General features: G+C 48.9%; 2 protein-coding genes across 8 annotated transcripts in view; one reads left to right on the top strand and one right to left on the bottom strand.

Annotated features, from left to right (window-relative positions):
• BRCA2 (BRCA2 DNA repair associated) overlaps positions 1 to 898 on the bottom strand; it is a 78,228-nt gene extending 77,330 nt beyond the window's left edge. For 3 of the 7 annotated variants that reach the window (XR_013813720.1, XM_079775654.1, XM_079775652.1), the window contains exons 1-2: positions 727 to 891; positions 65 to 170 (exon numbers count right to left, since the gene is read on the bottom strand). Coding sequence is in view for 4 of the 7 variants with exons in the window: in XM_079775654.1 (XP_079631780.1) it covers positions 65 to 131 (67 nt within the window). In the remaining 3 variants the exon portion in view is untranslated. Of the gene's footprint in view, positions 1 to 64; positions 171 to 726 lie in introns of all 7 variants that reach the window. The other 4 variants (XR_013813721.1, XR_013813722.1, XM_079775653.1 and 1 more) reach the window with 3 other exon arrangements.
• Positions 899 to 2,631: 1,733 nt separating this feature from the next.
• LOC307101141 (uncharacterized protein) lies at positions 2,632 to 10,363 on the top strand (the record flags this gene model as incomplete). The annotated part of the gene is given in 9 exon segments (XM_079773816.1): positions 2,632 to 2,662; positions 4,179 to 4,969; positions 5,736 to 5,756; positions 5,759 to 5,836; positions 8,804 to 8,938; positions 9,175 to 9,280; positions 9,783 to 9,885; positions 9,887 to 10,263; positions 10,266 to 10,363. Coding segments are annotated over 9 exon segments (1,740 nt in total).
• Positions 10,364 to 11,287: the final 924 nt, after the last annotated feature.

Genomic DNA, 11,287 nt, shown 5'->3' on the forward strand with positions numbered 1-11,287 from the left:
TTACATATTTTTCTGAAAACATTGCTCACTGCAATTGATCAATTTATATAAAATCTATCAGTACCTGCTTGGCTGCATCGCGTCTCAAACATTTCAAAAAAAGTTGGCCTCTCTTTGCACCCAATAGGCATTTTTCTCTATGATATTACTCCGACACTTGGAAAACGAGTCTGTAAAAGAGAAGAGAACACACTTCACGGGGTGCGGTCCTTAAGGGACGTGAGGTTACAGCTGCCTCAGGTGACACTGATGGTCGATCTCGGTCCATCCTCTGGGACTACAGTGGACTCGCTGCAATGGTGGGAGCATTGCGTGTCTGTGCTGCCCGACACAGTGCCCGCCGGCCACGACAAGCATTGGAAATGTGGCAAGTGCAACTCAAAAACAGCATTTTTGACACTGATTTTAATTACGTTAACTAGTCACGTGTTGCGAGGGCTCCCATTAGAGGTAAATGCCATTTCAAATCAGGACGTCTCCATCGCAGGAGCACCGCGGGGCTGAGCCGGAGCGGACACAGTGTCGGAAGCGGCCGGGAAAGGCTGCGGGGTGCAAGGAGGTTTCAGACTGGACGCCGCTGCCGCCCCGAGCCCGCCCCGGGCGGGTGGCGCGGCCGAGTCCCAGGCGCGGAGCCGAGCCTCCGGCCGAGAGAGCCGGTCCCTCGTCCCCACCCGGGGGGGCTGGCAGCGGCAGTCGGCGGCCGCCCGCGTCCCCCGCAGCACTCACCGCCTCCACAGACGCCGCTCCCCGGGCTCCGCAGGCTCTTCTGGCGGCGACCCTCCTCCCCGAGCACCCGCAGCCGCTTCCCGCCGGCTTTCAACTGCGGGCGCCAAAGCCGCGCTCCCAGTGACGTCACCACGCCTCCCGCAGCGCGCGCCGCCCGGAAGTCCGGCAGGCCCCGCCCCCGGCTCGGTTTGCGAGCCGCAGGGCCTGATGGGACATCTAGAGCTGTGTAAGGCGGCGGCGGCTTCTCTGGGAGCCTTCGAGGGCCGCCCTGTGAGCACTCCGCGACCCGATCTCCTCGGCTTAGCTCGTCTCGCGTGGAGGGAGGTCTGACCGGCACTGCTCCAGCCCAGCGGTCGCCGGCCTTGGGAACGCGGTGTGGCCCTCGGAGGACGGATGGCCGTTGGGTGCCCTGCTCCCCGGGGAGGGCCGGGCTGACGGGAAGCCGAGGGCTTCAGCTCTAGATGGCGGGTTCCAGGACTCTGAGCCCGCCTCTGCCTGAGAAACGGGGAGTCCGCCGAACCCCTCCCGTGCTGTGAGCCGCTCCCCTCTGCAGGCCGCCCTGCAGCAAGGCGACCAGACGGCCCGCTTTTTAACCATTTGTCCCGCGTCCCCCGGCGTTTTAAAAAGTCCCGATTTTTGGAAAGAATGCACGACAAGCTAGGGAACGGCGGGAGAACAGGAAGGGAATAGACGGTTTTCGGCGGCCATGTGGCTATTTAGCCAGGATATGAGTTTTATATTATTTTTGTTAATTTTATAATGTTAAACTTTAATAATAACAAATAATTGTTGAGAACTGATGATCGAGAACTGCTTATCAAAGTTCGCATTGTTGATCAGTTGTTAGAATTCGACCACCATTGTTTGGACTTAATGAACATGGCATTTTTGGGGATTGGCAACGATGAAAACATTTTGTAACTGTCTCTCAGATGATACACATCGTACTGCGTGCTAGTAAGCTAGTTCAACAAGTGATGTCATTACAAATCAGCTATTCAGATAATTTAGGCAAGTAATTTATTTATTTCATAAATACATACATTTTCTTGAATTAAGCAGACAGTACTCGTATTATTTATATTTTATCGTGGTGGCAAAAAGTCTAGCGCCGGCCTTGAAAGTGACACTTACACCTTACGTTGCGGCAAATTCATGACCTTTTAAACAACGACAGCAATCTACTAAAAAAAATTCACTCAAATGAGAAATATGCCAAAGAATAAAATAATACTATACATAATTTATTATTTATTATATTTGTAAATTGTACTTATGTTGAAATTTAAAAAATATATATTACAATACTATTTTTGCGTTCTATGAAAATTTTTGTTGCTCCATATAGACCAAATTTTTAATCAAGAACCCCCCCCCCCCCCCCATCAATGGTGTCCCGCTTTACCAATGTTAAAATCTGGTCACCTTACCCTAGAGCCCTTTACATTCTTAGGGTACTGACCACCTGTGTGAGCCTGTCCTCCCCTTCAAACTTCCCGGGAAGGCAGGACCCTGTCCTCAAGCGCAGGGTCTGACATGCCCACAAGGCTTAATTCGGGTTTGTTTATGGCCCGGTAAGCCTTCCACTGGGTTCTGGAGGTGGGAGCTGCCCTTGAGCAGTAAGCAGCAGAAGCAGCCTTGGATTAGAGAAAGGGTGGGCTCCCAGTGCCCGTCAGCGGATGAGCGGGTAAAAAGCTGTGGGACATCTACACCATGGAATACTGTGCAGCAGTAAAAATAGAAGGATGTCTTACCCTTTGAGACAGCATGGAGGGACCTGGAGAGTGTTATGCTAAGTGAAATAAGCCAGTCAGAGAAAGACAAGTATCACATGAACTCACTCGTATGTGGAATCTAATGAACAAAATAAACGAATGAACAGAGTGTATTTAGAGACGTGGAAGCATGGAACAGAGTGTGGAATCCCAGAGGCAAGGTGGGGGAGAGTGGGTGGTTGACAAGAAATTAACCAAAGAACTTGTATGCATATATGTATAACCCATGGACACAGACAATAGTGTGAAGAAGGCCTGGGGTGGGGGCAGGTGTGGGCTAGAAGGGATCAAGGGGGCGGGGAGGGACATCTGAAATACTTTCAACAAGAAAGATTAAAAATTAAAAAGGGTGGGCTCTACTTGCTTCTGTAGGTGTCATTTCAGTTTGATCATAACCCTCAGCTGTAGCAGGAAGCTGACCAATACAGAGAAATACCAAAGCTTATGATCACCTAGGTCTGAACAGTAAAGAACACTTATCTAACAATAGTTGCCCTTATTGAACATGTGAGTCTGCTTTGTGCTTCACACGCAATAGCACATTTTAATCTTACAATAATCCTATAAATTGGTTAGTACACGTACTTGTTAGGTCTGATCAAATAATTGAATCAATACCCCCTCCCCTGGGAACTGACCTTTAGGCCACTTCACAATGGACATTCCACTTGCTTAGACCACATTCCACTTGCTAAAACCATTATCTCTCCCCTCCAGAGTTTCCCGGAATCCAGGCCTGCACAGAGAATTCTCAGCCCAGAAAAAGTCTGTCTGGAGTCCTTTAAAAACCTCTGACTGCCCGTTTTTGGGTGCTGGTGCCACTTTGGGGCTTAGCCCATATGGGTTTCTAGATGACCTAATCTATAATAATAAAAGGGTAATATGCTAATTAGACCAGATGTCCTGGACAAAGGCGGGCCGGAGGGAAGCCCAGGTCCCAGGTGCCAGTGCCGGCAGCCGGGGGAAGGAAGGCCTACTCTTGCATGAATTTCATGCATCGGGCTTCTAGTAAATTCATAATTCTTCGCCCCTTTTGGCCTCGTGTGTTCCTCCTTCAACGAACCTAACAGTACTGTCATAAGGGGAAACAATCACTTAAGTAACTTGCCTGGTAACAAGGCCCAGGTTTTAATTCAAGTGGGTTTGATGTTAGATACTATCCTGCTATTAAATCTGCGTTTACCCTCTAAGTCAGAACAATTTGCTTACTCTCACATGCATTTGGCGGATGCGGGGGTGGGGGGGCGGGGCATGTCATACAACCCTCTGAAATCTATTTTCTCTCACCATATACACCCCTCCCCCTCCATAACTTTATGGTCCCTGTGCCCTGCCATAATAATGTATTTTCTTCCTTACACTCTTCTAGTATAAGGCTGTTCAAATAATTTACTGTACTCCTTGTATTTGTTTTACCATATACTTTAAAACAGGATCTCTAAAATGGTACATTACTATCGGAATAAATAAATGAATGGCTAACTATAGCATGAGTGTGAATAAGTCAGCAATGAAAAACAGCTTTGAAAAGAGATTCAGGAGCAGTGAATTGAGAAGATAGAGAAGAGCAATTTGAATCAGGTGGTAATTAGGCCTCTTTAGGTAGGTAGCTCTCCTCCCACCACTCCCTTCAATCAGGGTAATAAACACACAGCTCCCACCAGAATCTGAAATAAGGGGAAAAGACAGGGATGAACCTGAACCAAGTTGAACATGAGATAAAAGGGGCGGATGAAGGTGGAAGACAGAACAAGGACAGATGTAAACTAAATCAGGATATTGCGCTAAGCCTGGACAGCAGATGGAGCACTTTGTCCAAGTCCCCAGGGCCTGTACCACGGAACACACTGCCTTTGGGCCAGCCGGCACTCTCTGACCACCAACAGCCTGACTGGAGGCAAAACACTGGTGCCCCCACTTTCCTGGCCAGGCCGGGGCTGGTGGTGCCCACGAATGCCTGGGCCTACTGCACTGACCCTTACAAGAGGGCACAGCTTAAGGCCATTCTCTCCCAGATGAACCCCAGCCTGGGCCTGCGGCTGTGCAAGGCCAATACCAAGGAGGTGGGCGTGCAGGTGAGCCCACGTGTGGACAGGTCTGTGCAGTGCTCGCTGGGCCCGCTCACCCTGTGCAGCTGCTCTCCTTGGGGCTACAGGGACCCCAAGGCACCCCTACAAGCCTGGGACCTCTATTCACCAGTAATGGACCTCCGGGGCTTGATCCGGCTGCGGAAGGATGGGAAGGATGGGAAGGATGGGAAGGACAAGGAGAGGAAGGAGCTTTCGGGTCCTACAGAGGAAAGCCAGCAGCAGCAGAAGTCACCACCAAGGCCAGGGTTGCAAAAGGACAAGCAGGAGGAACGGTGGCAGCAGGACAAGTTGGGGGAGGAAGAGGCCTCTAGTCCTGGGGAAAGGCAGAGCAAGCAGGCCCAGGGCGATGCCCGCCCTCTCAGGAAACCCAACTTCCAGGTGAACTTAGTCTCCCCCCTCCTCAGTCCTCTGCTGGCCCCTTCCTCTCTTTCCTCTTTTCCATTTCTGGGTCAACAAGAACAAAATCTCCCCGGCTTCCTCCTTTTATTTGATGAAGGAGAGGAAGTTCTGAAAACCTATATTTTACCTGGCCTCCATGTTTTGTAACTTTTTGAAGTAGGGTGTCAGCTTTAAGCATGTGCTAACCAAAAGTCTGGCGATTGTTATTAATTGGAAATGCGAGACAAAGAAGGATTTCAAGTCAGTGAAATATGTGATCAGAATTTTGTTTTAGGGAGACTGTGCTGGTGGCTTTGTGGAAAAGAATTGAAAAAGTGTGAGAAGCCCTAGCCAGTTTTGCTCAGTGGATAGAGCATGGGCCTACGGACTGAAGGGTTCTATTCCAGTCAAAGGCATGTACTTCAGTTAAAGGCTCAATACCCCGCCCTGGTCAGGGTGCGCTCAGGAGGCAACCAATCGATGTGTCTTTCTCACATTGATGTTTCTTTGTCTCTCCCTCTCCCTTCCACTCTCTCTAAAAGTTAATGGAAAAGTATCTTCATGTGAGGGTTAACAACAACAACAACAAAAAAGTGAGAGAGACTGCAGGGAGAAGAATCCCAGAGTAATCCTTCAGAGATGAGACACTGAATTAATGTAGTGACCTTGAGAACAGCTGTGAATGAGGTTAAACAGGCTTTTTGCATTTCCTATACAAAGCCACAAGCTTTTCTAGGAATAAAAGATTCTTCCTCTTTATTTGCCATTTTTGGATCCAAAATATGGCATTTTTTTGTGTGTAAAGATTGTAAGACCAGAGGGGAGAGTGCTTATGTGAGGTGCATTTCTGGAACTAGTAAGGTAAAAGTGAGTGGGCAAAGATGTTAAGTGGAGGAAGAACATGTTTCCTAATGGAGCATGACTTAATGCTGTCTCATTCATCATGGCATCCTCTATGCCAGGCACATTTTTCGTTTAGGGTTAAGTCAAAAGTCAGTCCTTTTATTTTGAATATTTGACTGAATTGATAAATAATATTTACGTATCAATATCACATTCTTGGTTGTATTCAAGCAGCCTAAAGAGTGTGCTAAGTCCCAATAGGTATTTTATGAGGAAAATTGGCTCCACTATAACCATTAAAAAATAATTTTAAAAAACAACTCTCCTAATGTTGATTTTGTTGCAGAAGCTGTTTATTTTATAAACTAGAGGCCCAGTGCACAAAATTCGTGCACGGGGGTGGGGGGGTTGTGTGTCCCTCAGCCCAGTGTGCACCCTCTCCAATCTGGGACCCCTCAAGGGATGTCCGACTGCCCGTTTAGGCCCGATCCCAGATCAGGCCTAAACGAGCAGTCGGACATCCCTCTCACAATCCAGAACTGCTGGCTCCCAACCACTTGCCTGCTTGCCAGCCTAATCACCCCCTGACCACTCCCCTGCCAGCCTGATCGACGCCTAACTGCTCCCCTGCTGGACTGATCACCCACAACTGCCAGCCATCTTGTGGCAGTCATCTTATGTCCACATGGGGGCAGCAATCTTGTGTGTTGGGGTGACGGTCAATTTGCATATTACCTCTTTATTATATAGGATATTGTGTTTCAGATAAAATTAAGTGGATTTGAACATAGAGAAAATTGTTATACTTTATGTTTTGAAATTTGTATTAAGGTGTAAAATATGGACAGATAAAAAAATAGCCTGCTGTATTTGGTAAAACATTTAATTAACTCAGCGCTAATGCTTTGGCAGGGCCAGACCAAATGCTTTTGCATGCCTTATACAGCCCGAGGGACAGACATTCCCCATCCCTGTACTGGATCAAATGTCCTCAAAGGCACAAAAATCCTTCTCCATTGATATGCCTGCGTTGGGACCACTTTTCATCCTCTGTAGCCCAGGGCTTTGTTCTGAAATTCCATCACAGGTCTAGCACAACACAAACTGCTTCCTTCCTCATTTTCCCTCGCTTCTCCCTCTCAATGGTCTCCATCATTTCCACAGGAACAATTTTAGAGTGAGTAATACAATAGAAAGAAGGGTGAGCATAGAAGAGAAGAGGGTTCTTTGGAGTGAAGAAATGTTCAATTTTTTGTTCTGGGTATTGCTTACCTGGGTGTGTTCTAATTCATCAAGCTGTACACAGGTGTTGAGTCCTTTTATGTATGTATTTAAAACTTTTTTGCTTATGTGTGTGTGTGTGTGTGTGTGTGTGTGTGTAAAAATATCCTATCTAATAATAGAGTAATATGCAAATTAGGCATCACTCCACGACAAAAATGTTGGCCCCCATACCCACAAGATGGCGGCACCCAGTCCCCTCAGCCCCGCTGCTGGAGTGTCTGGCCTGTCCCACCAGCAAACAGAGCACTGAGAGCAGGGCATGGTTGCTTCCTTAGTGCTGCTGCAGCGGGAAGCCGCCAGGCCCCGCGCACACGGAGCCGGCGGAGGAGCAGGGCATGGCGTCTTCCCGATGGTCCCGAGGCGATCAGGAAGACTCCAGTGCCAGCGGAGCAGGGCATGGCGGCTTCCTGATCTCGGCAGCCGGGAAGCCACCAGGCCCTGCAAAGCCGGGCATAGCGGCTTCCTTAGTGGGGCAGTGGCAGGGAAGTCCCCAGACATGGCAGACAGAGCCCAGACAGCAGGGCTTGGGGGCTTCCTTAGTGGGCAGTGGCGGTGGGAACACCCCCAGGCCCCGCAGACAGAGCCTGGACAACAGGGCATGGGGGCTTCCTTAGTGTGTCCGTGTCTGGGAAGCCCCCAGGCCCGGCAGACAGAGCACACTGCAGGGCATTGGGGCTTCCTTCACATGGCACATGGCGGCAGCAGGCAGAGAGCGACAGCAGGGCATGGGGGCTTCATCTCCATGGCTACAGGGAAACCTCCAGGCCCCGCAGAGAGCAGAGAACCATGGGGAGTGGGCCTAAGCCATCAGTAGGATATCCTCTGAGAGCGCCTGGATTGTAGAGGGTGCAGGTTGGGCTGAGGGATCCCCGTGCACGAATTTCGTGCATCGGGCCTCTAGTATATATATATTTCTAATTGGGGTAAAATACACACAATATAAAATTTACTATCTTCATCATTTTAAGGGTACAATTAAGTTGCTCTAAGTATATTTACATGGTTGTGCAACCATCACCAGCATCCATCTCCAGAAATTTCATCTTGCAAAACTAAAACTCTTCCTAGTTACTGGTAACAGTTCTCCATCCTGCCAACCACTGTCTACTATCTGTCCCTGTGGGTATGACTGCTCTGGTGTCTCATAAGTGGAATCATACAGTATTTGTCCTTTCACTGAGTATAATATTGGGTTCATCCACATGGGACAGGATTTCCTTCCTTTTTAGAGCTGAATAATAGTCCATTGTGTGTATAAAATTGTTTTGTTTTAAAATAAAGGTACACAGGTGCACCGAAGTGTGAACTCCTGAAAGATGCAGCAAGAGGATGGTCACCTTCAAGCCAAGGAGAGAGGCCTCAGAGGAAACCAATTGCGCCAATATCTAATCTTGGACTTCCAGCTTCCAGAACTGACAAAGCCACCCAGTCTGATGCCAGAATTCCAGAAGAGTCTGGTTCTCATCAAGAACCCCACAAGAGCCGAAACCGGTTTGGCTCAGTGGATAGAGCGTGGGTCTTCGGACTGAAGGGTCCCAGGTTCGATTCCGGTCAAGGGCATGTACCTTGGTTGCGGGCACATCCCCGGTGGGGGGTGTGTGGGAGGCAGCTGGTCGATGTTTCTCTCTCATCGATGTTTCTAGCTCTCTATCCCTTTTCCCTTCCTCTCTGTTAAAAATCAATAAAATGTATTAAAAAAAAAAAAAGAACCCCACAAGAGTAGAAGACATCATCTGTGGTCTCATCAAGGGAGGAGCTGTCAAACTTCAGATAATAACAGACTTTGATATGACATTGAGTAGATTTTCCTACAAAGGAAAAAGATGTCCAACATGTCATAATGTCATTGACGCCTTAGCTGGTTTGGCTCAGTGGACAGAGCATCGACTTTTGGACTGAAGTGTCCTGGGCTCGATTCCAGTCAAGGGCACAAGCCTGGGTTGCGGACTCAATCCCTATTAGGGGGCATGCAAGAGGCAGCTGATCAATGATTCTTTCTCATCATTGATGTTTCTATCTCTCTCTCTCCCTCTCCCTTCCTCTCTGAAATCAATAAAAATATATTTAAAAAAAATAATGTCATTGACAACTGTAAGCTGGTTTCAGATGAATGCCGAAAAAAGTTACTGGAACTAAAGGAAAAATTTTATGCTATTGAAACTGATCCTCTTCTTCTTCTTCTTTGTTTAAATTTCCTTATTGATTAAGGTATCACATATTTGTCCTCATCCCCCCATTCCCATCCTAAACCCCTCCCCACGCATGCCCCCACCCCCCTGTTGTCCTTGACCACTGGTTAGGCTCATATGGATGCACACAAGTCCTTTGGTTGATCTCTTCCCTTTATCCCCACCCTTCCCTCTGAGGTCTGACAGTCTGATTCATGCCTCCTTGTCTCTGGGTCTGTTCTTGTTCATCAGTCTATGTTGTTCATCATTTCCCCTAGATAAGTGAGATCATGTGCTACTAGAAATACACTTATAAGAACTGAAAATGAGACAAGCAATAATGGTTATGCTGAAAGGAAATGAATCAGTTTGTAGTGAGTTTCTTTCTGGGCCAACAGTTCTTTTGAGACCCAATTTCAATGTCAAACAGTTCCTTATGTGTACATGTCAGCAATGATATTTCAGCTCTGGATGGTGGACAAATGGTGGTAATGCAGAAACTGATCCTCTTCTTACAGTAGAACAGAAGTACCCTTATATGGTAGAATGGTACACTAAATCACATAGCCTGCTTGTTGAACAGGCTATACCAAGAGCTAAAGTTAAAGAAATTGTGGCAGAATCTCAAGGAAAGATATGAGAATTTCTTTGATAAGCTCCAACAACACAGTATCCCCGTGTTCATATTCTCGGCTGGCATTGGAGATGTACTGGAGGAGATTATCTGTCAAGCTGGTGTTAATTATTTAAATGTCAAAGTAGTGTCCAACTTCATGGATTTTGATGACAATGGAGTGCTCAAAGGATTTAAAGGAGATCTAATTCATGTATTTAACAAACATGATGGAGCCTTGAAGAACACAGAGTATTTCAATCAACTGAAAGCCAATAGCAACATAATTCTGCTGGGAGACTCCCAAGGAGACATAAGAATGGCAGATGGAATAGCTAATGTTGAACACATTCTGAAAACTGGATATCTAAATGATAAAGTGGATGAGTTTTAGACAAGTACATGGACTCTTATTATATTGTTCTAGTCAAAGAGGAATCCTTGGAGGTAGCCAACTCTATCTTACAGAAGATCCTGTATAAATGAGCATTCTTAAAGGAGATGCCTGTCCTTTAGGTGCAATGGATGCAAGAACCGCTTGTGTGTTCATCGTGTGAAAAACTTTTATTTATAACACTAGTGGCCCGGTGCATGAAATTCGTGCACAGGGGGCGGGGGAAAGTGTCCCTCAGCCCGGCCTGCACCCTCTCCAATCTGGGACATCCCTCTCACAATCCAGGACCGCTGGCTCCTAACCACTCACCTGCCTGCCTGCCTGCCTGATTGCCCCTAACCACTCTGCCTGCCAGCCTGATCACCCCCAACTGCTCCCCTTCCGGCCTGATCACCCCTAACTGCCACCCCAGCTGGCCTGATTGCCCCCAACTACACCCCACCCCCGCTGGCCTGCTCGCCCCCAACTGCCCCCCCTGCTGGCCTGCTCACCCCCAACTGCCACCCCTGCTGGCCTGCTCGCCCCCAACTGCCACCCTGCCAGCCTGATTGCCCACAACTGCCCCCCTCCTGCCAGCCTGATTGCCCACAACTGCTCCTCCTGCCAGCCTGCTTGCCCCCAACTGCCCCCCCGCCAGCCTGATTGCCCCCAACTGCCACCCCCTGCTGGCCTGCTCGCCCCCAACTGCCACCCTGCCAGCCTGATTGCCTACAACTGCCCCCCCTACCAGCCTGATTGCCCCCAACTGCTCCTCCTGCCAGCCTGCTTGCCCCCAACTGCCCCCCCCAGCCTGATTGCCCCCAACTGCCACCCCCTGCCGGTCTGCTCGCCCCAACTGCCCCCCCCGCCGGCCTGCTCACTCCAAACTGCCCCCCTGCTGGCCTGCTTGCCCCCAACTGCCCCCCTTGCCAGCCTGCTCGCCCCCAACTGCCACCCCTGCTGGCCTGCTCGCCCCCAACTGCCACCCTGCCAGCCTGATTGCCCACAACTGCCCCCCCCTGCCAGCCTGATCGCCT

Source organism: Cnephaeus nilssonii, assembly GCF_951640355.1.
Source record: "Cnephaeus nilssonii genome assembly, chromosome: 6".
NCBI lineage: Eukaryota > Metazoa > Chordata > Mammalia > Chiroptera > Vespertilionidae > Cnephaeus > Cnephaeus nilssonii.